The following is a 26,975-nucleotide window of genomic DNA, read 5'->3' on the forward strand; positions in this document are numbered from 1 at the left end:
GCAAAGAGCAGGAGTACTGGAAGCTGGTGGGGTGCCCTCTGGGTTTGATTTAGTGAGTCTTAGTTTGACTCGTTGAATCAAGTTCCAGAAGATTGATCACAGCAATTCCTCTCCAGCTGGACGTGGGTCTTGTTCTTCTGTACAGAACAGCCAATGGGTGTTCAGATCTCCCCCTTTCTCGACTGACAGGAATAGAAACCAGACACCCAGCAGGTTTGAGCTGGTTTTAGTTGAGGGACCCGTCTGCCTGGTTTATGTTCATTGGCACAAGAGCACACGAGGGGTTTGCTGACATTTTAACAATCCCTGTTCAATCGAAAGCCAAGACATGACACATCTGGAGGTGCAAATGCTTCACTTAGGATAATCAACTTTTGAAGGAGGCACATGGCATTGAACCAAGTACTGGCCACCCGGCATTCACTGTGATGAGGCCATAATATGTGAAGTGCAAATTTTCACTGATCCCATCCTCTGGGGTGGAATCCCAGCTCTTCCAGAGTTCACTGCAGGGTATGGGTTCCCAAACTGGGGGTCATGCCCCCCCAGAGGGGGTGTGAAGAAATTCCAGGGGGGGCATGAGGTGACCCAGCCCTCCCCCCATCAAGCTGGGTTTTTTTTTGCTATTTTGGAGGGGGGCATGAGGGTTTTTCAAAAATCAAAAAGGGGGGGGCGTGATGCCAAAAAGTTTGGGAACCTCTGCAAGGGGACAGCCCAGGAGGGACTAAAAACCACTGCTCTAGAGGAGGTTTGCACTCCCAACCTCTGCATATCTCCTATGAATACTGTCACGTAAGTACTGTGAGCTGACCCATTGCGCCACTGGAACAAGTATTTAAAACATTTCTTCAAAGTCCTTAGATTGAAAAAGTCAAGACGCACAAAGTGGAATTGAAGTTTCTGCTTGTGCCCTTGTTCTTTCTTTTCACAGACAGAGCCAGGGGGCTCCGCACATCCAGAGACCCCTCCCTCTTCCTCTCTGGTCTCTGAAATAACCCACCCTAGTGGGGCACAAAGCTGCTGGAGGCCAGAGCACTAGAGATGAGTTGCACGTGGGTTAGTGCTCCCTTTGCACGTGAGAGGTAGCAGGATTCACTCCCATCTTCTCCCACCAGTTCGCTGGTGCTGAGGGGCCGGCCCCTTTCCTGCTGCCCCAACTCTTATTCCCACAATGCACTTTGTGCAGGGGCTGTTAGTCTTTGTCCCAAGGCATGTGGCTGGGAGCCAGGACCCTTCCCAAAATATACAAATCCTCCCTCCCTCCTCTGTTCTGCTCACACTCTGGCTGCCTCCAGCATGGGCTGAGCTCAGGGGTCAGATGGGCGACTTGCCCTGAAGCTGTGATGGCATCAGGCACCTGAGCACAAGTCTGCTCAGTCAGCTCCATTGGGCCTGAGACCAGGAAAATTGCCCTTGGTGAACCTCAGGACAAGGAAGCAGAAAAGCCTGAGGACCTCCCAGCAACCACCCCAGCCCTGCAGGTCCCACTGAGATTTGAACTCAGATTGCAGGATTCAGAGTCCTGAGCGCTGCCCCTTACACCATGCGACCTAGATGCTGAGGGGGGTGCTGTAGACACCTGGGACACTCAGGTCTCAGACTGGCCTCTGCTCTCCTGGCTTCTCTCCGGCTGCTTCATCTCTCAGGACTATCTGGCTACGTCTACACGGCACAGTTATTTTGGAATAAGCTCTTCTGGAATAGTTATTCCAAGATAGCACATCTACACTGAAGGGAAACCTCAAAATGAGTCCGAGGAGGCTTCCCTAATGTAGACAAGTTTTCTCCATTATAGAGCCCCAAGAAGAATAACTTAGAATGGCCCTGGGAAGGGGCTATTTTGAAATAGCAGAAGTGGAGCATCTACACAGGCCTCATTTTGAAATAGCTATTTTTCTTCGTACAATGAGGTTGACAGAAGTTGGAATTAGCCGTCTGTTATTTCAGAGTTATTTCAAAAGAAGGGAATTGCTGTGTAGACTCTGGCATTGTTATTTTGGAATAACGGCCATTGTTCCAAAAGAACTTTTCTGTGTGGACATAACCTCTGTCCTGCCCCAACTCTGCTGCTTTCAGGACAAACTCCTTGTTAGGAGCAGTCACACCCTGGGGTCAGTGAGGGACCGTCTCACCTGACATGTGTTGTCTACAAAGCCTCTTGTTCCCTGCCCAGTTCTCAATACTGGCTGCAGACACGTGTTTCACATGAGGGTGTAGCACAGTGTTTGACTGTAGATCAAGTAGTCCTTGATTCAAACCCAAGTGCCCCCTGTAAGTGTGTCTATTTAATGGAGACATTCACCTTTCCTGGTCTTCCATTGTACGTGAACTCTTTAAATGAATATAAACCCTTAGACTACATCTACATGGCAGGTTTCTTGAGAAAAACTGTTCTTGCACAAAAATGTGCACATCATCTACACTGCATTAGTGTTCTTGCACAAGTAAATTTACAGTACAGGCAGTCCCCGGGTTACGTACAAGATAGGGACTATAGGTTTGTTCTTAAGTTGAATTTGTATGTAAGTCGGAACTGGCTCCAGATTCAGCTGCTGCCACTGAAACTGACCAGGGGCTGACTACAGGAAGCCGGAGGCAGAGTTGCTCTGCCCCCAGCTTCCTGGAATCAGCCTGATCAGTTTCAACAGCTGCTGAATCTGGAGCCTGGGACAGAACAGCTGGGGCGCTGCCTGGTAGGTTCCCACAGGACCAACCTGGCAGCACCCCAGCTGCTCTACCCGAGGCGTCCCGCAACAACAGCCTGGTCTGCTGGAGGGGGGGGGGCGCACTAGCTGCGCCCCCTCCCCCCCAGCAGACCAGGGAGACCCGAGCAAAGCCGCACAGGCGGAGGGACCCCGCCGCCCATGTGGCTTTGCTCCTTTGCCCCCGAGCAAAGCCGCACAGGCAGCGGGATGCTGCCTGTGCAGCTTTGCTCCTGTCTCCCTGGTCTGCTGGGGGGGTCCAGCAAAGCCACTGGACCCCCCCCCCCCAGCAGACCAGGGACACCCGAGCAAAGCCGCTGCCTGGGCCATCGGATCTTTTTTGCGCAAGAGAGCATCTACACTGGGCATGGAAGCTCTTGTGCAAAGGCACATGCCAATGTAGATGCTCTCTTGCGTTAAAGAGTATTTGCACAATATCATGCCAATATAGACATAGCTCAAGTGCGCTGCAGAGAAAGCCCTTGCGTGCTAAAGGGCCTCAGGGAGCCCAGAGCAGAGGGATCCCCTCAACACACACATACAGTCCCAGCCCCAAGCCTCCTCCACATCCCTAATCCTGTGCCCTGACTTCTCTACCCTCCCCCATCCTCACCCCTGCCCTGAGCCCCCCCCCCCACTCTCACACACACCCCAAATCCCTGCCCTGAGCCGCCCACACTCCACACTTGAATTTCTTACAGGTACTGTCCTATCACAACTCCCCCCTTCAACTTCCTGCCTCAAGGCTCCCCCCGCCCAAGGGGTGGTGCCTTAACAATTGTCTGCCCTGAGGATTCCCACTGGGCAATGAGATTGGCTGCTGTCATGCGACAGGATCCTGGGCTAGTTGAGCAACTGGCGTGGCCCAGTCTGGTTGCTTTGATGCTCTGTTTGGCTGTTCTTGTCCCCTCTGGGCAATGGACAGTGGACCCCCCCATCCTGAAGTGGACAGAAAATGGCCTGTGAAAGGCTAATGTGGGTGAGCCTGGGTTTGGTTCCCAGTCAGGGCAATCAGTATCAACTTTCCCATGACAGCTGCCTAGTCATTGCGAGAGCCGCCTGGGCAGGTTCCTGCCACAGAGACACGTCCCAGAGCAGGACGGATGCTCAGACTGACACTGAGTGTTGCTCAGCGCTGGGGTGAGACAGGGAAGGATAAAGGGGGCTAACGGTGCCTGCAGCCTTTCAGAACAGCCCCTGGCCCCACCACCACATCCCAGCTCTTTCCTCTGCCCTCACTGGGCACTGCCTGGACTCAGGCCTCCCTGGTGCCAGCCTAAGGGCTCTGGGGAGACATGGAAGCTGTGTGGCTGGGCTGCTGCACAGTTTAGGGCAGGGGTGGGCAATGAGTTTTCATGGGGAACCACTCCCAGGGCTGCACTTTTCCATGCTATTAACGGGGGGAGGGGTTTGGGATGCAGGTTGGGTGCAGACAGGAGCATGGGGCAGAGGACAGGGGTGCAGGAATGGTTGCAGCGTGTTGGATTGTGACCTGGGGCAGAGAATTGGCGTGCAGGATCTTGGAGGGGTGTGCATTCAGGGAGGCAGAGGGTTTGGTTTATGTGGGGTACCAGTGGGTTGAGGGAAGGGAGGGGCTGGGGTGCCAGAGGCAGGCTCTGGCTGGGTGACTTACCTGGCTCACTCCCAGCCAGCAGCCCAGCACATTTCACAGGCAGCCTTCCCTGCCCCCACACAGGCTGCAGGGGCCATGTGGGTCGGTGAATAAGAGCCTGAGTGGAGGGGGGGTGGTGCTTTACATGGCCAGAAACCAGCCAATGGGATTGTGCCGGGAGCAGGGACACTAACAGCGCCACTCAGCTCTCAAGGTTCGTCTACACAGTGCGCTTGTTTTTCAATAGCTTGTTTCAAAGTAGCACGTCCACACTGCAGGGAAGCCTGGACTTAGAGCCCCCGCAGGCACTGGGGAGTAATTATTTCGACTGGCCCTGGGGAGGAGCTATTTTGAAATAGCTGCAGTGGAGCATCCACACTTCGGCTATTGCAAAGTAGCTATTTCGGAAGAGGCGCTATCCCTCGGGCAATGGGGTTTGCAGATTTGGAACTAAGCCGTGGTGGCTTTTGAGTTGAATGAGGAGGAAGAGGGAGGGGCCACTGCAGGCACCTGGCCCTCTGCTTGCAAAAAAAAAAAAAGTAACCTACAGGTTACTGGAAAACATGGGTACCAATCCCACTACCTCTCACATGCTAAATGAGCACTATCACTTGAGCTAGTTCCTCACCTGTTTGTAGACTTAAGCTTTAGGAGACTCTAAGTCGAGGTAGAGCGTCCACTGGCGGCTTCTTGAGCAACAACTCTCCCCCTGACTGAAGACAGGGCCTAATGGTGCAATTAGTTATATGCAGACGCTAACAGCCCCACTGCTGGTAACTCACAGAGGCCCTTGTTGCCCTAGGAAGGGGTGTGGCCAAAATACAGGCCTTGCTGTGAGCAGGATTTGAACCTGCACAGGGAAATCCTATTAGATTTCAAGTCCAACACCTTAACCACTTGGCCATCACAGCTGCAGGCAGGAGCAACCCAGGGAAACTGGTAAATAATGCCAGTGCGCAGGCCTAATGTCATCTACCACAGAATTCACACAGCAAACCATTGCAACAGCTGTGCAGAGGAGTCCTGGCTGTTTTGGTCTCAGGTTGCCTTGGAGGTGAGTTCTGTTTCAAGGTCTTCCCTCCTCCTTCTTGGTCTTCCTTTCCCTTTTCCTTCCTCTTCTCTTCTCCCCTTTTCTTCTTCTTGATGGTCTCCTTTTTGGACCGCAGTTTATATAGTGAAACTCAATACTGACACATGGCAGTGCCTTCAAACCTCACTGTCAGCAGTGGGGATGTTTAAAAGGCTTTTACATTTGTATTCAGGATCTGTGCACCCCCTTATCCATCCCCCTCCCCGCTGGCTGATGCTCTCCCCCTACAAGACAGGCCACCACTTCTCTCCTGGCACCACCACCCTCCTGCCCTGCAATATCCCCCATAGTTCAGACCTACTGAACAGCTACAGGCCTTCCAATGGGGTTATAGAAAAACCACATTGTCACATAGGACCTTTCCAGGGCAGCAACATGAGGATCCATGAGCACAGACAAAGGAAGGTAAACACAACTGTGAAGGGACTCGAACCCTCAATCTTCTGATCCGAAGTCAGACGCCTTATCCATTAGGCCACACAGTCTTGACTTGCAGATCACTGGATTTCCTGCAATGTGTGGGTAGAGAAAAGTCTCCCTAGTCCAGTGGTCCCCAACGTTTTGGGGATGCTGGGTGCCTGGGGGCAGGACCGCTCACGCTCTGCGCCTCCAAGGGTGGGGCCGCTCATGGGCCACGTGCCTGGGGGCGGGGCCAAGCATGCGTCACGTGTCCGGGGCCAGCACCAGATTGTGCCGCGACCCCGGAGCCAGGGCCGGCACCAGCATGTGCTGTGACCCCAGGCAGGGGCTTTCCAGGCACCGGGTGCCTGGGGCCGGCATCGGCATGTGCTGTGACCCAGGGCAGGGGCCGCCCATGCTCCTGGGGCTGGCACTTGCCGCATGCCCAGGCCAGCCCAGATTGCTCTGCAGGCCACATAAATGGCCCAGCTGGCACCATGGCGCCTGCGGGCACCGCACTGGGGACCACTGCCCTAGTCCATCAGGTTTTATTATTTTCCTTGTTTGGGGGTTTAGAAATCACGTCTGAGCTGGTGAATTATTCTTATTGTGTGTAACTAAGGATTGCAGCCCAGGGATTTTTCCTGAGTCTATGTCACTTCATGGCTCTCTACCACCTAGGCTATCTCCATACTGCATCTCTCCTCCACAAAACCTCATGCAAATGTAGCACAGATTAGCATATTGCCATGTTCATTTGCATAATTAATTGGGGTCCGTTTTTGCACAAGAGGCTTTTGCACAAAAAGGAGCTGTGTAGACTGGGGATCTCCCTGCTTCCTGCTTCCCCTGGCTCTAGCCTGGCCCTGGGCCTCTTTCCTGCCAGCCCCATGGGGCCGGGGAAATGCAGGGGGCCATTTCAGAGTCTGGTTGGGGGCGGCGACCTGTCCATGCCGTGATGGGGGAGGGGAGAGTGTCACACGGCTTCTACTAGCGCTGATACTTAAGTAAAAACAAAACTTAAACAGGCAGCGGGAATGGGGCGGCCGGAGGGAGCTGGGAGAGCAGAGGCAGCCTGAGCGCTGAGAGCCCCAGGTGCCCACCAAAAACATCAGCTGTTTGTCCCATGCTGCAAGGGGCAGCACTCAGGGCTCTGAACTTTGCAACCCGAGTTCAACTGTCAGTGGGATTTTCCTAGGCTGGTTGTTGCAAAACCCTCCCGGCTTTAAGTTTCTTTTCCTCAGGCTGGTGAGAAGAGATTTTTGTGCCTTCTGCTGGGTGTCTGGTTCCCAGTGGCGCTCGGCCTCTCATCTGGCTGGCTCACAAGAGCTGGAGCCATGAAACCTACCAGGCTGGCTAGAGATGCAGGGGGCTGAGGTTGTATTTCTCGCTGCTTCCTCTGATGCCCTCAGGTCCGGTCCCAGCAGCTTCCAGACTCTGCCTATTGCCCCCTGGCCTCTGCTAACCCATCCATTGGGTGTGGAGCTATTGCCTTGGGCGTAGAAACAGTCTGGGAGAGGGAGCAGCACAAGTGAGAGGCTGGACCAAGATGCACTCGACCGGTTTGGTTCTTTTGGATCTGCCCCTCCTGCACCCCTGGAGACATTGAAACAAAAAAAGACCCATGAGAAGAACCCAGCTATTTTACTTTTGCTGTGGCATGAATGGATCTAGCTCAGGGGTCCTTCTGCATGGGAAGCGCCCCTGTGCTCCTGGGTTCTTATGCGATGCCACTCGCTTGGGGGAGCACAGGGCCTGACACTTGTAGACGGGCCAACATGGACAAACCAGCAGTACTCAGGCCCCATTCTAAACGGGCCCAAATGTGGGTAAAACCTCCTCTTTCAGAAAAGTCCTTATTCCTACTAAAATGAGGAATACAGGGCTTCCGAAAGAACACGCCAACTTTTTTGGAAACTGATCTAAAAAAGTTGACCTGTTCCATGGACGGGACAGAGTTTTTCCCAGATACAAAAGCTATCCTGGAAAAGCTCTATAGTGGGGATTGTAGTCAAGAAGGGCACTATGGCTTAGGTGCCTAAAGCATCAGCCTTGTAAGTAGAAGATCCTGGGTTCAAATCCCAGTGGTGCCTTGTTGTAGCCTTTGTTCATGTTTTCCTGTCCCCTTCTGGGAGACAGGAGAGGCCTCCCCTGGCCACCCATGGAACTGCTGGTTCAGGAAAAGGCTGATTGGGGAGGAATGTTGGGAAGAAGGAAACTACAAGCCTGGAGTGGGTGCAGAGGCTGCTGTGACTGGCAAGGCAGGGCTCTGACTGCAATTGCTGGAACTCTGGCAGTGCCAAGTGCCCTTGTGATTCTCTGGGAGTGTCAGCGCCCAGAGACTCTGTGAGGGATGCAAATGTAGATACTCAAAATTGTAAATGAAGCTGGGATTTAAATATCCTGCACTTCATTTGCATATTCACAGACCAGTGCCCAGTGCTATTTCAAAATACTTTATTTTGAAATACAAAACGCTGTTGAGATTCGCTTATTGTGGAAGAAAACCCTTCGTCAGAACTAACCCTTAAACCTCATTTCAGAAGGAGTAAGGGTGATTTTGAAAGAAGGGTTTTCTTTTGAAAGAACTGTGTCTAGACAGCGCCTGTTAGTTCAAAATAGCATATTTCGAAATAGCGGCCAGACATGATTATGCAAATCCCCACTTCATTTGCAATGTCACTCAGCTGAATTTGCATTGCTCTCTGGGAAGCGGAATGACGTGTAGACAAACCCTCACATGGGGAGATGCAGAGATCAGAATTGCCCTGCCTCCCTCAGCTTGTCTGGCTCCTTTGTCCCATTTCCTGCCTCCCTGCCAGAGCTGACCCAATGGCTGAAAGGGACAGCAGCTGCTGCTGATGACAGGTAAGGGGAGAAGATGGGCAACAAGACCCTGGAGACCACTTGGCCTTAGATCCTGGCCACCCACCATTCACTCTGATGAGGCCATAATCTGTGAAGGGGGAATTTTGACTGACAGTCTCCTCTGAGTTGGAATCCCAGCTCCTACAGAGTTCAGTGGAAGGGGACAGCCCAGTAGGGACTGAAAACCACTGCTCCAGGTGAGGTTTGAACTCACATCCTGAGCATGTCTCCTATGCGCACTGCCTTATAAGTACTGTGCACTGACCCATTGCACCACTGGAATAGAGTTTTCTCCAAAGTCCTTACATCGAGAAAGTAGAATTGAGTGAGAGGGGCAAGAAGATCAATTCTCAAGGATTGACACAAGCCAACATCTCACTAGCAAGCCCCACTGAGATTGGAACTCAGCTTATAGGACGTAAAATCCGGAATCCTGCCCCTTCCACTATGGCACCATCACGCTGCCACATGCTTGAGGTTCTCAGCTGGTAGCTGACACTCTGCTCTCCTGGCTTTTTCCATTCAGCTGCATCACCTCTCCAGACCCTGCCCCAGCTGCATGTGGGCTCATGGGAATGAGCTGGCTCCCTCCCCGGCAGAGGAAGGAGAAACGTTGCCCTGTCCCTCCTGCTTAGCTGGCTGACCCCAGGTAAGGTCACATGAGATTATCCAAACACATCTGTAACCCCCAAGGAGATGACTTAGATTCCCGGGGCCTTGTCTGCTGGCAGCTCGGGGAGAGGCTCTGAGTTTGCCTTGGCTCCCCCTCCCTACTAGGGACAGAGTCTGCCCGGCAACCCATAGGGAGTGAGATGCCCCTCCCAGGGGGAAGGGGAGGCCATTGTGGAGGGGAGTCTGGAGCCAGCAGGGCAAGGGGAGGACTGGCTGTGTGGGAGCTAGTAAGTCCCAGGCCTGCATGCAGGGTTCCCCCTGAGAACTGGCCTCTAGGAACCTGAAGGCAGGATCCCTCAGCTGGGTTTTATGTCTCCACTGTTGAGTCCCAGTTTGTGGCGTTTGCTGGGAGGCTTCCCCAGCCAGGCTGAGTTGGTGCCCTCACGCACTATGAATGACCTCAGGTTGAGAGATGACTCAGTCACCGCAGAGGGGCTGCTCTCTTTTCGCAGGGACCCTCTTCAGGCAGGAACCAGGCTGCTTTGGTCCCAGAATTTCCCCTCACCATGAAGGGGTGCAGGGCTCAAGGTGCAGGCCACACAACTGCACCAAAATTCAAACTATAACCTCCTAGCCCAGCATCCAGACCCACAGAGCAGGCAGCAGCCCTGAACTCACAGCTAGAGCTGAGCTGACCATGCGGTGATTCCTCTCACCCAGGGAGCAGGAGAGCCAACTCAGCCTGGCTGCGGAAGCCTCCCAGCAAACTCCTAGGATGCCCTAGGCTGCCCCTCGGGGGGTGGGCTGTGAGCTCCCACCTGGGGCAGAAAGTTGGAGGGGAGAGAGTTAGGAGCCAGGGAGCTCAGAGAAGAGAGGTACGGGGGGGAGGGGGGCACAGCCCCAGGAGCAGCTGCACCGCAGCCCAGCTCCAGCCCTGGGAAAGCGTTGGAATTAGTCGTGGGAGCAGCCTCCCCGCCCCCCTACCCCTGGCCTTGGTGGAGGCCTCCAGCCACCAGACCAGGGCCCTGGCTGCCAGAGCAGATCCTGCCTACCCCATCCTTATGCTACATGACTGCAGCAGGCCCTCAGATCAGGCTGTGGCCCCCACTATGTGGCAGGCCCTGGCTCCCCACTGGAGCAGCCTCCCCCCAGCCACGTGGCAGTGGCCAGCTCCCAAAGCAAGCCTTAGCCTCCAGAGCAAGCCCTCCTCACCACGTGGCCGGAATAGGCCCTGACCGGCCTCCACCACGTGGCCTCGGCCCAGGCCCTTTCCCCACCTCCCCCTGCCATGTGGCCACAACATGCAGGATGTCACCAGAGAAAGCCCTGCACCCCCCACGGCACCGTCTCCAAGAGACCACAGCAGGCCCCACCCACCAGAGCACGTCACTCACCTCTGTGGAGGTGGGGTGGGTGGGTCATTTTTTGTGTGTGGCTGTACTGGCGCACACCTTAGAGGGAACACTGCCCGGCATTTTTCAGCGCTGTCCCTCGGCCAGGGTAGACCACCCCTTAGAGTGCAGGGTATATTTTCTGAGGACAAGTAAATCTCATTGTGGCCCTTGCAATAACCAGCTCGGCCTCGCCTACCCTGACCTGTGACTGTGCAGTGAATTGGATCCCACTCCTCTAATGCCCAAGGTGTCCACACTGGCCTAGCAAACCACCACCATGAGAGACACGGTCCCCCCCCCAGGTCGACATTACTTCGAAATAACGGCTCGCTGTTGCAATGCGCGTGTTATTTCGAAATAAAGTCAGTTATTCTGAAATAACACTGCTGTGCAGACATCCCCTAAATGTATGACAAACAAAAATATCATCTTTTCAGTTGCTTTATGGCTGGGAAGAAAGCTTCACCACACTCCATGTTATGAGTCAGTACATGCCAGCGCCGTTAATACAATTAAGTTAATCTGTGAAGACTCGGTAAAAGGATCCCTTCTCTGTTTCTTTACCAAACTGTATGTGTTGTGTTTTTAAAACCAAAGACATGAAGAGCCCAATGCTGCTCTGAAATCAACAGTGGACACTGACTGCAAATAATATTTCTACAGAAAAATAAACTAAAGAGGATATTGCAGCAGAGATTTCTATGGAGAGGAAGGCAGGATGGCAGACTGAGGAAGGAGTGATATTAAATGATGCAGGAGCAGGGAGGGGCTATATCTTGATTACCAATGATATGTGGCTAGAAAGTTGAAAATCGCAGGAATTAATGCAGCCAGAAGTTCAAAGAATGTTACAAACGAGATTGGTTAATTCGTTCTGTTTTTTCACCTATGAATGTTCAAAGGTGCAGCGCTGTATGGGGTGTATGTGCTCTGCTGTCTAGAGAGAGCCAATCAAGATGAGTGTGAGGGAGAGTCACACACATGTGGCGCTGTGCTGGTTATGACACATGGACATTGTCACTGAACAGTCTGACAATGCCATAATGAATTAGGTTCAGTGAAATGTTTTGGATTGCTTGAAGTGCCACAGCTGAAATACACATGATATATACAAATGTAAACCTGTCAGATGTTGATATAGACACAAGGGAAGAAAAAGGTCAATAATTCCATTTTTAAAAATTGATTTTTAATAAAAAACTGTTGAAATTTAAAGGAAAATGTTGTGCCAACACCTTGTTACAGTGACAGGCTTCTAAATTAGAAGACATTTTTTCTTTCATGTTTGACATTGAGATTTCACAGCAGTAGAAAACAGAGAAGTGAGGTCCCCTCCCCCGTCCCGTCCCATCTGCGCACCCTGGCCCAGGGGACGGGGCAAGGTGAGGGCAGCAAACCCCACCCACTGTCTGGCCGTGTTTCTTACCAGCCTCACCCTGTGCTGGGGTGCAGTAAACCCGCGACAGGGGATGGAAAGCAGCCTGGGCTCCTTCCAACCAGGGGGTCCCATTCACCCAGCCTGGGCTGCCAGGTGTCCGGTTTTCCAGTGGAAGCTCCAGTTGCAAAGGGAAAGGGGCAGTGACTGGTTGGCACAAAACATCCAGGTACCTGCAGTATCCAGCCCTGCCCCTGGGAGGAAGGGCCAGTCGGTGCCGCGGGGTCACTGTCAGGGGCAGGGATTCCCTCCCGCCTGGGCCGGCACCGGGCAGATGGTCAGGGGAGCCGCGTTGGTGCCCCCGGCGTTGAGACCGGGACAGAAGAAAGGGCGCAGCGTCCCGGAGAAGGTGCCGGTGAAGGTGAAGAGATGGGACCTATCAGTCACATTGTAAAACGAGACCTCGCCCGCCTCATAGTTCAGGAAAACCCCCACCCGGCTGGGCGGGGTGCTCACGGGGAGGGGGGTCGGGGAGGAGATGCAGGCCTTGTATCCCCCGTCCCTCAGCCACACGGCCCAGTATCCGTTCCCAGGTGTGAATATGACCTTCCCCTTCCTGCTCACAGATTCCCTGCAAACCCCCAGAGTCCAGCCTGTCTTGTCTCCCACCTCCACCTCCCAGTAACGCCTCCTGCCTATGAAGCCTGCAGCACCCAGGACAAAGATACAAGGGTCAAATCTCTCGGGGTTGTCGGGCAGATCCTGGTGCGTGTCTCCAAGTCTCACACTTTTCCGATCCTCAGACAGGACGAGTTTGGGATTTGCCGTGTCTGGATCCAGCGTCACATCCACTGGGGAGAGAGTCACAGAGTCAGGGCCGGGGGCAGGGGCGGGTCCCTTGGGTCAGGGGGAAATTAACCTGCCCCCCCCATTAAGCGCTGTGCGGGGGGGGGGTGTTATTGTCTGAGGGGAGTCAGGGCCCCTCTGCCGGTGATGAGACAGAGCGGGAAAAGGGCAGGAGGAGCGGGGGAGGGATGGGAAGCTGTCAGTGGGGGGAGAGGCAGGGTAATGCTGTGAGAGGAAAGGGGAGGGGCAAATGATGGGGCAGAGAGCAACCATAGGGCCAATGTGGGGCAAGAGGACAGAAGGGTGAGGGAAGGGGCAGTCCCCAGGAAGGCTGGGGGGGAGAGGCAGATGTAAGGAGGGCAGAGGGAGGGGTGGACACCAGGGGGTAGAAGGGCACAGGGGCAGACAGAGGGGTGTGGGGAAGGGCAGGCCCTAGGGAGGCAGAGGGGGGAGGAGATGTGGGCACCAGTGCGGCAGAGATGGGGTGGGGCCTACACCACAGGACCCAAAAGGAGGCCCAGGGAGGAGACCCCCGGCAGGCCGAGGGGCAAAGGGAAGAGCAGGCCCCAGGGAGGCAGATTCCCAGGAGCGCTGTGAGCGAGACACGAGGAGTCGTCCTTCCGCTCTGCTCTGCTCAGGCCTCAGCTGGAGTCTTGTGTCCAGTTCTGGGCCCCACATTTCAGGAGAGAGGTGGAGAAATTGGAGAAGGTCCAGAGAAGAGCAACAAGAATGATGAAAGGTCGAGAGAACATGAGCTGGGAGGGGAGGCTGAAGGAATTGGGCTTGTTTAGTTTGGAAAGGAGAAGGCTGAGAGGGGACATGAGAGCAGTTTTCAAGTATCTAAAAGGGTGTCACAGGAGGAGGGAGAAAAATTGTTCCCTTTGGCCTCTGAGGGCAAGACAAGAAGCAATGGGCTCAAACTACAGCAAGGGAGGTTGAGGTTGGACATGAGGAAAAACTTTCTGCCTATCAGGGTGGTGACACACTGGAATAAGTTGCCTGGGGGGTTGTGGAGTCTCCACCCCTGGAGATACTGAAGAGCAGGTTGGACACACACCTGTCAGGGCTGGTCAGGATGGTGCTTGGTCCTGCCATGAGGGCAGGGGACTGGACTCAATGACTCTCGAGGTCCCTGCCAGTTCTGTGATTCTGACGGAGGTGAAGGCAGAGAGGGGCCTCAGGGAGGCAGAGAAGCAGTGACCAGAGGGGCTGGTACCAGAGGCTGGAGGGGGAAGAGAGGTGCAGGATCGGGGGACAGAGGACAGGGGCAGGGGAGAACTAAGGGGAAGGTGGAAGGAGTGTGAGGGGAGGGGGCAGGCAGCAGGGGTGAGGGTGGGGAGAGGAAAGGGGCTTGTGCTGAGGGGAGGGAGCAGGGCAGGAGGAAAAAGCGGAAGCACCAAGGGGAGAGCAAGGGAGAGTAAATGTCAGGGGACAGGCATGGGCAAGGCACCAGGGCAGATGGGGACGGGGTGGACAGTTTGATCCTCAGTGGGTGGGGAGGTGAGGGAAGGGTGGGTGCCAGGGGGCTAGAGAGGTACATGGGGAGGGGTAAAGAATGGGGGGCAGAGGACAAGCAGATGGGCTGGCAGCAATGGGGCAGGGGGAGGAGCAGGCACCAGGGCTATCAGGGGCCAAGGGGAGACAGTGAAGGGAAAGGGCAGGAGGAGCGGGGGAAGGGTGGGAAGGTGTCGGGGTGGGGGAGGGAGGGGACAGGCTGATGCTGTGAGAGGGAAGGGGAGGGGCAGATGAGAAGGGCAGAAGGGAGACCATGGGGGCAAGAGGAACAGGCACCATGAGGACAGAGGGGGGTGAAGGGAGGGGCAGGTTCCAGCCGGGATTTCCCTAGGACCCCCGGGGGGTGTACACCAGTGCTCCCTCCAACTGTGCCTAGCCGTGTGCGGAATACATTTTATGACGTGCACTGCGGCGCACCCAGGAGACACACGGGCTGTGGCCATGTGAACGCTCTGCTGATCTGCTGGGCAGCTCCTGACTCTCCCCTGAGCGCGCAGGGCGGGAGTGTCAGCAGGGCCCGGACGAGCTCTCCCGGCTGCTGTCTGTGCGGGTGGGGCTAGTCTGGCTGCCAACCCACTAGTTTGTAAGTAGGGCGTGAGTGAGCCTCCCACCTCCAACAGCTCGTGAGGGAGGCACCAGGTCCAGCCTGTATTGCCGGGGACACGCCTGCCCTGCCTGGGGCCTGTCCCACAGAGCTGGGCTGCCCGGGATCCGTTCTGCCTGGGGCTGGGCACAAACCACTGAGGTGCCATGTGGAGTCAGGAAATGTTGGGACCCTTTTAGTGTCTGAGTGACGGGCAGCAGCAGAGCTGGGCTGGGCCTGCCTGGGGGAGGGGATCTCTCAGCACCAAGGCTGTGTCTACATTGGCACCCCTTTCCGGAAAAGGGATGCTAATGAGACCAGTTGGAATTGCAAATTCTGCGGAGAATTTAAATATCCCCCGCGGCATTTGTATGAACATGGCTGCCGCTTTTTTCCAGCTCGGGGTTTTGCCGGAGAAAAGCGCCAGTCTAGACGGGATCTTGAGGAAAATAAACCCTTTTCCGCAAGATCCCTTATTCCTACTTGAAAGGAGGGGCAGGGCAGCGGGGGATGGGAGGGGAGTGCAACTGCAAACCAATGGGTTGTTGCCAATGAGTGGAGTATGAGGGAGTGGCCATTTCTCCACTTCCTGCCCCCTTCCCCTGGGGGCCAGTCCCAGTTCACACCCATGTGGCTGCACTGGGGGTTTGCACGGGGGCAGCTGCATCAGTGCAAGGGAACCCGGCTCCCACGGCCTCAGACACTGTTGTCCCAGGGCCGTGCCCCTCCCCTCACTGAGTTATGGGTCAGTAACTGCAGGTCGCTGGGACTGGGGGCTGGACTCTGGGCAGCTGAGGCGCCCTGGCCCAGTGACTGGCAGGGAGGGACTGTCCCCAGCCCCAGCCCCTCGTGATGATGGGCAGGCCGGGCTCAGGGCACCAGCTGGGACACTCCAGAGCGGCTGTGAAATGTGCCCTGGCCAGGAAAATCCCCCCAGCCCTGATCTCAGCCCACAGACCCGGCTGCCAGAGACTCGGCTCCAGCCTGAACTCTCTGCCCAGAGCGACGTGTCCCCTGGGCCCTGTGAGCGGCACAGACCCTCTGCCGCTGCCCCGGCATCTCCTAGCACCGGCACTGGCCACAGAGCCCCTCCCAGAGCCCAGGGGGGCAGCTAGCAACTGCCCCAGACACCCTCCTGGCTCCCCTCGTCCAGCCCTGAGGCAGACGCGCTGGGGGTCTCACACCAGGCTCTGCAGACATGGCAGGTTTGGCTACACAGGCGGGCAGCGCGTGCCAGAGCCGGGAGGGGCAGACACTGGTTATGGGGTTCGTGCCCCAGCACTAAATAGCCCTGAAGAGCTTGGGGGCTGTTCTCACACGACCTTCTCTACTGAGCCCCCCCAGGTATCAGGGCCTGCGCCCGGCCTGTGCTGACACAGCCATCCCTCTGTTGTGTGCTCCCCCCGGCTTGGAGACTCACTGCCCTGGGCCGAGCAGACAAACCCCTTGGCTACTGCGCTGTTTTGTGCAAGAAATATGCAAATGAGGCAAAGCATGGAATACTGCCACACCTCATTTGCATAATTAACGAGCAGCCGCTTTTTGCACAAGAGACTGTTGCATAAAAGGAGAGGTTTAGATGGTGCCTTTTTGCGCAAAAAACTTCGTGTGCAAAAATGAAGCTGAATTAAACAGGAGACAGAGCCCAAAGCCAGACCCTGGATTTGCCTTGGGCCCAGCCCCACTGGCTGGACACGCCCGGAGTTTTCTCCCCAGGCTGCAGAGCGCCGAGGGGACCCTGCCAGGAAGCCGCTTCCTGCCCCAGACCGAGGGGGGATGAGAGGGTTCAGGTGAGAAGCGGCTCCTGGCCTTAGCTCTGGAGTCACAACCTGGCTCCATAACACCCCCCAGCCCCTCCCCAGGATCCAGCTTTGCCAGCAGGGTGTGTGAGGCCCCCCGACTCCCAGCCCCTGCCTGTGGGGTCCCTGCACTGGGGTGAGCCCAAGGGTCTGGTGTTATTGCTCTCCCAAGGGCGGGGCCATCTCCTAGGCCTGAAGCACTGGTACAGTGCCGGAGGCGGGGGGGGGGGGGGGGGAGGCTTCCGGGAGCCAGTCACTCCCCAGAGCGGGTGATGGCATCACCGACACCAGTGCAAAGCCAATTACCTGCGAATCCTCGGGCTCGCCTGAGTCCTGGAACAAGCAGAGAGGGAGAGAGAGAGAGAGAGAGAGAGAGAGAGAGAGAGAGAGAGAGGTGAGAATTCCCACCGCAGAGCCCCCCGGAGCGGGAGCAGGGATGTCCTGGCTCCTTCCACCACCCCCAGCTCTGCCCTGGCTCCCCACAGCCTCTGACTCCCCTCAGCTGCTCTGTCCCATGCTCCCTGGCTGGACTCCCCCCTGTGCCGATTCCCTCACACCCGCCCAGCCATGGGGCTGCTCCAGGTGGGGGAACAGGCTCCCAGCAGCTGCTGTGCCCGGCGCTAGGGCAGCACCCCAGGATCCTCACCTCTCTCCGCAGCCAGCGCCCCTGGAAGGGAAGAGAAAAACCTGTCAGTGGGGGGGCAGTGCCCAGGGCTCACGGCCCAGCTCTGCCCCGCGCTGCCAGAGGGTCCCTGGGGAGCAAGGCCCCAGAGCCAGCTTCTCTCAGATGTTTCCACCCCCAGCCACACAGCCCCTGGGATTTCACATGCACCCCCACAGGGGAGGTGCCCAACTCCTATGGCACCAGTGGGAGTTCGGGGCCCAAGCTGCTCCGGGGCTGCTGAAACTCCCGCCAGGCCCCTGTGTGACTCACTGGGCACCTGCCCAGCTCTGAGCGTCTGGCCCAAGGGGTTCAGACACCAGGCCCAGGCATGTGGCTGGTGTCAGTTAGGGAGGCTCCGTGAACGTCCAGGGAGCTGGGACTCGGGTCCTGAGTCTGTGATGTCGTCTCCCACGGCAACCAGCTCCCAGCGTCCCCAGAAACCCCCCCTGCCCCTGGGCTCGCGCAGGCTGGGGTGGGGGACTCTGCTCGGCAGCAGGAGGGGGCGGCCACAGGGACCGGGGCAGCGGGGGAGGCACCTTCACTTCCTGCGCCTGTTCTCCACCATCCACGTCCCTCTGGGATCCTGCCGTTCTGCTCAGTGCAGCTCCCTCTGCCCAGGAACCCGCCAGCCCCCCAGGAGCAGACCCTGGGGCCTCAGGGACCCAGCTGGGCCTTTCCACGCCCCTCCCCACATCCCCAGACAGTGAGAGAGGAGCCCCCAGCAGCGCCGCCCCGTACCCAGGAATCCTGTCACGGCCCCCTGGAGACTGTTCTCTCCTGGAAAGTCCCGGATTCTCTGTTCCAGCTCCGGGCACTTGGGCGCAGGATGCGGCGACGTCGCCTCCTCGCCCCTGCAGAGACACGAGGGTGTTATTGGTCTCCTGCCTCAGCCCATCAAAGCCAGACAGGGGAGCGGATGGGGGCTGGGCCACAGGCAGAGCTCACAGGGCCCGGACCTTGGATGCTCAGGGGGGTTTTTCCTGCCAGGCCAGGCCTGGGGGCCTCTCTCCAGCCAGAGGGAAAACAGCCCAGGCAGCACCAGGCCCAGCTCCCACACACCCGGCCTGGCCCATGTGCCCCCTAGGACCTGGCTGGGCCGCTCCCAGGGCTGAGAGAGGGGCCCATTCTCCAGGCCCAGACACTCCTCAGCTTCTCCGCTCAGCCCCCAGGGGCCGGGTCACTCTCCATGGGGTGGAGGCTCCAGATGAGGAAACTCCCACCCCCCCCCCGAGGCCTGGCCTGGGACACTTGGCTCTTTCCCCACAGGCGCCCCATGGGCCATGCCAAAGCTGGGGCCGGGTCCCAGCTGGGCCGTTGGGATGACCAGCCTCAGCTCTATTAATAACCCCCTGAACCAGCCAGGTCCCAGGGAGGTTCCCCAGCCCAGAGCTGTGGGGCAGTCCCCTCCCAGGGTGCATCACACCCCGGCAGTGGCCCCAGGGTGGTGGGTACGGAGGAGGCAGGGTTCAGAGGGTGAGACAGGCCCATGGTGGGGGGCTGGGGCTGCAGTCACTGCCCGGGCTCTGAGCCTGCTCCCAGCATGACGGGGGTGAGGGGCAGATGGAGCCCGGACGTACCTGCTCACGGCGCTTCTCACACCCTAGAGGGGAAGGAGGCAGAGCAGAGAGTCACTGCCCATGGCCCAGCCTGGCCCCTGCCCCACAGAGGTCACACTGCTCCCCTGCCCCACAGGCTGCTCCCCCAGGTGGGAGACCCACTGAAGGGCTGTGCTAGGGAAAGCCAAGCCCTTTTCACCAGCTGCTTTGCGGGGGGGGGGGGGATGGGGCAGCTTTTCACCAGTCTTCCCAATGGCTCAAACTCCTGCCTCTCTGCAGTCCTGGGGCCCCGGCCCTGCAGCCACCCCGGGCCCTGCTCCCCCCCCAGAGTTACCCTGTGAGCCCCCAGTGACTCAGGGGCACTCCTCCCTGCACTGGGCTCCAGGCGTGTCTGACCCCCCGTCTCACCTGCAGCAATTCCAGCGCCGGCTGCCGATGCTTCTCCTCCAGCTCTGAGATCAGGGCGCTGAGCCGGGAAATCTCCTCGCCCAGGCAGGCGGCGTGTTCCTCCCTCCTCCTCCCAATCTCCTCGTCCAGCTCCCCCAGCCGGGCCAGCAGGAGGCGCTCTCGCTCCACCAGGAACTGCCGCAGCCGCTTGCACTCCCAGCCCACCAGCTGTCGCTCCACGTCCGTCTGCCTCTGGGGGCGCAGAGCGGACGGGGCCGGGTCGCGGGTGAGCGGGGCCGTGAGAAGTGGCAGGGCCTTGTCCGGGCTGCGCAGAGCGTTTCACTCGGTGTCTTTGCCCGGCCGGCTGGGCCTGGCCCAGGGCTTGGCCTGGCCCAGGGCTTGTCCCAGGGCAAAAATGTCACCGAAAATCACCCCAACCCCCATCACTGCACCAACAGACTGAGGTGCAGCCTAGGCCGTGGGAAATGGGGCCCAAGCCAGCTGCTGGTATCCCTGGGGTGTCTGACACTCACACCTGGGGGTCAGCACAGATCTTCCCTCAGCCTGACCCTGCCACATCTGGGCATACAGAGCAGTTTGACAGGCCTCACCCCTGCCCCCCATGGGAGAAAGGCAGAGCCAGAGGCTGCTCCCAGCCAGCCTGGGGTGAACTCACTGACCTCAGTGGGAACTAACACCAGCGTCCCCCAAGAGTCTGACCCAAACCCCACCGACTCCAGTGGGAACTAGCACCAGGGTAACAGAGGAGCCTGACCTGAACCCCAGTGGAGTCACTCTTGATTTATACCAGGTAGCTGTGAGCGGAGGCCGCCCCACACTGAAGTGACCCTGAGCTGTGTCCCTGCATTAACCCTGGAAACCCTTTAACCTTCTGAAGGACCCAGACACCAGCCAGCACAGAGACCCGCCTGATGCTGTCACTGCTCCTCCCCCACCATGCAAAGCGGCTGGGCAGGGCCAGGCACCTACCAGGAGCCTCTCGCTCTCCTCGTCCCAGTCGGATTCCAGGCCCCGGAGCGCGTCTCTCTCCTCCCGCAGACGCTGCAGGCGGCTCAGGATTTGCTCCTGCAAACACAGACAGCGGCTCTGGGGGCTGCTTGGAGCCATTGGCTCGTGCCCAGCGAGAACAGCGCCACGGAGCAGTGAGGCAGGGGGAGCAGGCCCCCCCCCCCTCCAGCCCTTGGTAACTGCCCAGCAGCACTGCTGGGCCTGGCCCAGCTCCATGTGGCTGGGTCGTGTTCCCAGGCAGGCCCCTGGCTCTACCCAGGGCAGGTCAGAACACGCAGGGGGCTCTGGCGCTGCAGAGAAATTGCCCCGTAAGTCTGGTCCCTACCTTGCACTCTTGGGCAGCCTCCTCGATGGGCACCACCGTGTGCGCGCGGTGAGCCCGGGACCTGTTGCACACCACACAGATGGGGGCTTGATCCTCTTGGCAGAAGAGTTTCAGGGCCTCCTGGTGCCTCTCGCATCCTGGCTGCCCCTCGGGCGCTGGCCCTGCCGGGAGCCGCAGGCGTTTCACCAGCTCTACGAGGTTCCCCAGCTGGTAGTTTGGCCGCAGGTGTCTGTGTGGGATGGTCTCTCTGCACTGGGGGCAGGAGAAGTTGGGCTCCGACTCCCCCCAGCACTGGCTGAGACAGGCCTGACAGAAGTTGTGCCCACACTCAATAGACACCGGGTCTGTGAAATACTCCAGGCAGATGGGACACGTTGCCTCATCCTGGAAGCTCCTGGCCAGGTCCCCGGCAGCCATGGCCTCTCTGCAACCCGTCCCTGAGAGTTGGTTTTGTTTCCCGATAGATCAGAGAACAGGCTACGCTGCTTCCCAGCTGTTTTTTTTCTCTAAGCAAGATGCACAACTGGGAGCCAATCACACTTGCTGGATGGAAATGAAGAAAGAAAAAAACACCACAGAAGTCAGACCCCAGAAATGCACCAAGCTACCTAAGAAAACTCCCAGGCAGTTACAGACACACAGATTCTTGCCAGTTTAAAAGTCTCTGGGGGAGCCGTGTTAGTCTATAACTAAAAGAAGCTTAAAAACCAACAAGTTTTCATGGGCACCACCCACTGCTCCAGGTTTGCCATCTGAGGCAGTGGGTTGTGCCACAAAAGCTCATGACGCTCTCCAGACTTTTTTTTGCTAGTCTCAGATGCTATGGGGCCAAGCGTTTAAGGCACCCAGAAGCAGGCGCTGCTCCCATTTATAGGCGTAAGCAGGAGCTGAAGGACTGTGTCCCTTACAGCGAGCTGGGCCTGGGGAGGGACCCTGAAGGGGCAGTGGGATTAATCCCCCCTATAACCCCTCATGTTTCACAATCAAATTCTGTTCCCCTTTGCCCCCAATAATACTGGGGTGCTGCTGAGGCACGTGACTCGCCCCGTCATTAATGATCATCAGAGCCAGGACCCATTTGGGGGCCAGTGTCCCCCAGCAGCTAAGTCAGGGGTGCCCCTCCCCCCAACAGGCTTTTTACTGCCCCAGGTGGGGTGGAGAATGGGGGTGATAAGGGCCCCCCCGCCCCAGGGCAGGACCCAGAGCGGCCACAGACCCTGCTCCAGGCCCTCGTGTTCCCCTCCCCTCGAGCCCCACAAGCTCAGGCCCATGGGCCCCAGGGGGCTCTGTGCCCCCCCCAGCTGCCCCCTTCTGACACGGGCTGTGACCCGCTTTGTGCCCCGCCCCGCTCTCACCCCGGGGAAAGGCCCCGTCGGGCCGAACTCGCAGCAGCGCCCCCGCTCCGGCTCCGCGGCACGTGCGGAACCCCCCGCGTCGTGACACGCGGTGCCGGCCCCGCCCCCTGCATTCGCTGCTGCCGCCCGGCCCGGGCGCCCAATCGCGCGAGGCGGGGGCGGGGCCAGGCAGCTCCGGGTCAGAGCTAAGCCCGGGCGCGGATCCCAGACCGGAGTCACTGACCCGCTGCGCACGCGCGGTCCGACCCCTCCGCCCTTCCTCTGCCGCGCGACGGCCGGGTTTTCAGTGCGTCCCGCCCGCCGCTCCCTGCCCCGCCCGCCTGGGCGTCTGACTCTGTGGCGCGAATTCTGAAGGAGCCGTTGGGGCCGTTACTCGCCGCGAGCCTGGTTCGGCTTCCGGTCCGCGGGGGCGGGGGCGGGGGCGGGGCAGGAGGACTCGGAGGCGATGAGGTGAAGTGGGCGGGTGGAGGCGGGCGGAGCAGGTGACCTGTCAGATAGGGGCGGGGCAGATAAATCGTTGCGGGGCAACGTGGGGAGCTTGGGGCGGGTAGAGATCACGTGACACCGAGGCCGGATAAAACTGACAAGGTGGGGGCGGGGCAACTGGTGAGTTCTTCCCTCTGGACCCCCCCCCCCCCCTCCCCCCAGTGCGGGTCTGTCCCCGCCTCCCCGGGCAGGCGAGTCCCCCCGCGGGGGTTCCAGGCTGCACTTGGCCTAGGAGCTGCTGCGTGTGAGACAACGGGCCCCCCAGAAACCCGCCCCCGGCCCTTGGGAAGAGCCTCGGCCTCTGGCTGGGACCCTCTTGTGCAGGAGCGGCTCTTTCTCAGTTTTTCAGGAAAAAAAACCTCTTGTGCCAAAGTGGTCCCTAATTAATTATGCAAATGAAGCACAGCTTCATTTGCATAAGCTTTTGTGGGAAAAGAGTGTAGTACAGACCTAGCGTGTCTCTCTTTTTCCCTCCTTTTTTCTTCCCCTGCCTTATTTATTCTGGGATCTAGACTCTAATACTCGGTCATCTGAAGCAGTGGCTCTGCCCACGAACGTTCAGATCCCATCGACATGTTTTCTTAGGGTTTAAGGTGCTACTAGAGCAGGGTCTCCAACCTTTTCACACCCGAGGTCGCTTTTTAAATCTCCCAACAGGCAAAGCTCCACCTCCCCGCCCCTGCCTTGGAGCCCCGCCCCCTCTATTCTCCTCCTGTCCATCACTTGCTATCCCCAGCCCTTACTTACACACTCTGATGAACAGTTTATTTTTAAACTATGCGATACATAAAATCATGTGTTTATAGTTCTGAAATAAATGGATAAATGGTCTGTTTTTATGCATGAATCATGCTATTTAAATCTAAATCTATAATGAAGCATTTATATATACATATACTACATATACGAAGCATTTATATATACATATACTACATATACATTTACTACATATACATTTTGTGGGGGGGGGACAGAGTTACATTTTGGGGGGGGGACAGAGTTACAGAGTTCTGCAGCTGGGGAGTAAGTGGAGGCAGAGGCAGAGAGTCCCCTACATCTCCTTTCTCCAAGGATTCTCCCCCCCCCCCCCAAGGAAACCAGTGCTTGCCTACCCTGGGGCCAACCCCCCAGTGCAGGGAAGCCTCCTGCCTGCCTCCTCCTGGGTTGACTCACCCCTCCTGTGCAGTGCAAGGAGCCCATGCTCCATCCCTCCTGCAGTACACTCAGCAGAGCAGCCAGTGCACTTCTGGAATCTCCCAAAGTGGCACTGAGCTGTAGGACTTCTGTCCATCCCCAGGAAGCCCACACTACCTCCATTGTCACTGGAGGTAAGTAGTGGAGCTTCTTGCAGGTGAGAGGGAAATGGGGGCAGAGCAGACAGGACACTTTGCAAGCCACTGCTCAAGGCCTTGCCATCAACCTGTTGGTGACCACAGATTTAAACAGTTCACATACAATGGAAATCCAAGAAAGGTGAATGTCTTCATTGAATCAACACTCTCCCAGGGGGCACTTGGATTTGAACCAAGGACCACTTGAGCTGCAGTCAAACACTCTGCCACTGAGCTACACCCCCATGTGAGAGCAGTGTCTACAACCAGTATTGACAAGTGGGTAGTGAACAAGAGACTTTTGTGTAACACACATCTCAGCTGGGATGGTCCCTCACTGACCCTAGATTGTGACTGGTCCTAACAAGGAGTTTTCCTGAAAGCAGCAGAACTGGGGCAGGACAGAGGTTCTGTCCACACAGAAAAGTTCTTTTGGAACAATGGCCGTTATTCCAAAATAACAATGCAAGAGTCTACACAGCAATTCCGTTAGTTTGAAATAACTCTGAAATAACGGACGGCTAATTCCAACTTCTGTAGACCTCACTGTATGCAGAAAAATGCCTATTCTGAAATAGCTATTTCAAAATGAGGTGCGTGTACATGCTCCACTTCTGCTATTTCAAAATATCCCCTCCCTAGGGCCATTCTAAGTTATTCAACCTGGGGCTCTAAATCAAGGTAACACGTCTACATTAGGGAAGCCTCCTTAGACTCATTTTGAGCTTTCCCTGCAGTGTAGACTTGCTATTTTCAAATAAACTGTTCCAGAATAGCTTATTCCAAAATAAACGTGCCGTGTAGATGTAGCCAGACAGTCCTGAGAGATGAAGCAGCTGGAGGGAAGCCAGGAGAGCAGAGGCCAGTCTGAGAGCTGAGTGTCCCAGGTGTCTACCCCAGACCTTCTGTCTAGGTCCCAGGTGTAAGGGGCAGCACTAATGACTCTGAATCCTCCAATCTGAGTTTAAATCTCAGTGGGACGGGCTGGGGTGGTTGCTGGGAGGTCCTTGTGCTCCAGGCTTTTTTGCTTCCTTGTCTTGAGGTTCACTAAGGGGGTTTTGCTTGTCTGAGGCCCATTAGAGCTTTGTGAGCAGACTTGTGCTCAGGTGCCTGATGCCATCACAGCGTCAGGGCAGGTCGCCCATCTGACCCCTGAGCTCAGCCCATGCTGGAGGCAGCCAGAGAGTGTGAGCAGAACGGGGGCGGGGGACTTGTATACTTTGGGAAGGGTCCTGGCTCCCAGCTACACGCCTTGACCATGACCATCGGTCCCTGCACAAAGTGCATTGTGGGAATAAGAGTTGGGGCAGCAGGAAAGGGGCCAACCCCTGAGCCCCATTGAGCAGGTGGGAGAAGATGGGAGTGAATCCTGCTACCTCTCACGTGCAAAGGGAGCACTAACCCACGTGCAACTCATCTCTCGTGCTCTGGCCTCCAGCAGCTTTGTGCCCCACTAGGGTGGGTTATTTCAGAGACCAGAGAGGAAGAGGGAGGGGTCTCTGGATGTGCGGAGCCTCCCGGCTCTGCCTGTGAAAAGAAAGAACAAGGGCTCAGCAGAAACTTCAATTCCACTTTGTGCGTCTTGACTTTTTCAATCGAAGCACTTTGAAGAAGCACTTCAAATATCTGCTCCAGTGGCGCAATGGGTCAGCGCACAGTACTTGTAGGAGACATGCTGAGGTTGTGAGTTCAAACCTCACCTAGAGCACTCACTTTTAGTCCCTTCTGGGTTGTCCCCTTGCAGTGGTTCCCAAACTTTTCGGCATCACTCCCCCCCGCTTTTTGATTTGTGAAAACCTTCATGCCCCCCCTGGAATTTCTTCACACCCTCTCTCCTCCCCCCCCAGGCTGTCCCCAGAGCCCAGGGCCCGGGACTCTGGTCAGCAAGTGAGACTCACCCGTCAGTCCAAGCTGCTCTGTCCCAGCTGCCATTCCTGCCTGTCCCGTGCCAGCGCCGCATGCAGACCTGTGGGGCAGGACCGGGGGTGTCAGTGGGGCCCTGCTCTCAGTCCATCCCTCACAGGCCCTGTGGGCTACTGGAGGGCTGAGCCCGTCACCCAGGCCTGGCGTGGGGATGGAACATGGGGCACGTTTCCCCCTGTGAGCGTGTGCGGGGGCAGGAGGGAGCCACACGGGCCCGGCTGAAGGTTTTGTGCTGGGGCTGGAGGCTTGAGCCCGAGCTGTCGGCCTCAGCGGGACTTGCTCCTCCCCCCTCTCCTGCCTTGCTGCCTCCTTTGCCCAGCAGCGCTCAGGGGGCAGCCGGGAGAACCGGCACCAAGGGCAGAGGAGGCCGAGGCACAAGCCCCTCAGAGGGGACTGGCCTGAGGCCTCTGGCTTGCCCAGGCTCACGCCAAGGGGCTTTCTGTGGTGCCGGGCGGGGGAGGGAGGCCAGGCCCAGGCCAGTGGGAGAAGGAGCAGCGCCTGCCAGGGCAGCAAGGGGAGCTGCAGGGAGCGAGACGCGGCGTTTCTGCCTGGTGTCACTCAAGGGTCCTTCTGCGGGTGAAGCGCCTGTGACACCCCTGTGCTGCTGGGTTCCTCTGCCCCTCCCCTGGGAGACCGGCCCCTTCGGGGGGCTCTTGCCCTGACACTCATCCAAGGGCCACCTGGGCAAAGCAGCCTGCCCCAGGCACCTTCCATAGCTCAGCTGGCAGAGCAGAGGCCTGTAGCGGGTGCTCGGCAAGTGCCCTTAGGTTGCTGATTCAACTCCAGCTGATAGGAGAGATTCTTCTCCCTCCCCCTGGCTGCAGGCCCGGCCTTAGGACCAGGCGGCTGCCTTGGGTCTGTGCCTTTGGGGCCTGGTGCTACAATTGACAGAAAGGTTTTGGGTACCAGCTGCCAATCAAATGTCTTGGGCTGCGCAGGCCTTGAGTCATGGCAAGAGCTGGAGGGGAATGGGGAACGGCTGCACTTTGGAATGGGAAAGGGGTATCTGGCCCCATAAAGTAGAACAGTTTCAAAGCCCTTTCCAAAGAGGGCACCATGGCTTAGTTGGCTAAAGCAGCTACCTAGTAAGTAGCAGAGCCTGGGTTCAATTCCCAGTTGTGCCT

At 57.4% G+C, this 26,975-nt stretch overlaps 2 protein-coding genes and 5 non-coding genes across 7 annotated transcripts in view; 2 read left to right on the forward strand and 5 right to left on the reverse strand.

Moving 5' to 3' along the window:
• Positions 1-22,490, reverse strand: part of LOC142821621 (zinc finger protein RFP-like) — a 411,497-nt gene extending 389,007 nt beyond the window's left edge. The window contains exon 1 of the mRNA XM_089771113.1: positions 22,335-22,490. The gene's annotated coding sequence lies outside the window, so the exon portion shown is untranslated. The remainder of the gene's footprint in view (positions 1-22,334) is intronic.
• TRNAS-UGA (transfer RNA serine (anticodon UGA)) lies at positions 5,144-5,225 on the reverse strand. The gene has a single exon. It is a non-coding gene; the product is annotated as a tRNA-Ser (tRNA).
• On the reverse strand, positions 5,817-5,889 carry TRNAR-UCG (transfer RNA arginine (anticodon UCG)). Its single transcript has one exon. It is a non-coding gene; the product is annotated as a tRNA-Arg (tRNA).
• On the reverse strand, positions 12,208-22,343 carry LOC149522738 (zinc finger protein RFP-like). Its single transcript, XM_089771103.1, has 9 exons — positions 22,112-22,343; positions 20,757-21,299; positions 20,393-20,488; positions 19,424-19,654; positions 19,037-19,059; positions 18,198-18,310; positions 17,442-17,462; positions 17,102-17,128; positions 12,208-12,903 (listed from the first exon to the last, which is right to left on the reverse strand). Exons 2-9 carry the CDS (start codon positions 21,171-21,173, stop codon positions 12,344-12,346), a joined length of 1,488 nt encoding a protein of 495 aa, XP_089627229.1. The 5' UTR covers positions 21,174-21,299; positions 22,112-22,343; the 3' UTR covers positions 12,208-12,343.
• Positions 22,491-24,101: 1,611 nt separating the features above from the next.
• TRNAC-GCA (transfer RNA cysteine (anticodon GCA)) lies at positions 24,102-24,173 on the reverse strand. The gene has a single exon. It is a non-coding gene; the product is annotated as a tRNA-Cys (tRNA).
• Positions 24,174-25,556: 1,383 nt separating this feature from the next.
• Positions 25,557-25,636, forward strand: TRNAI-UAU (transfer RNA isoleucine (anticodon UAU)). The gene is given in 2 exon segments: positions 25,557-25,594; positions 25,601-25,636. It is a non-coding gene; the product is annotated as a tRNA-Thr (tRNA).
• Positions 25,637-26,901: 1,265 nt separating this feature from the next.
• Positions 26,902-26,975, forward strand: TRNAT-AGU (transfer RNA threonine (anticodon AGU)). Its single transcript has one exon. It is a non-coding gene; the product is annotated as a tRNA-Thr (tRNA).

This window comes from Pelodiscus sinensis, chromosome 19 (assembly GCF_052426305.1).
Source record: "Pelodiscus sinensis isolate ZL-2025 chromosome 19, ASM5242630v1, whole genome shotgun sequence".
Classification (NCBI taxonomy): domain Eukaryota; kingdom Metazoa; phylum Chordata; order Testudines; family Trionychidae; genus Pelodiscus; species Pelodiscus sinensis.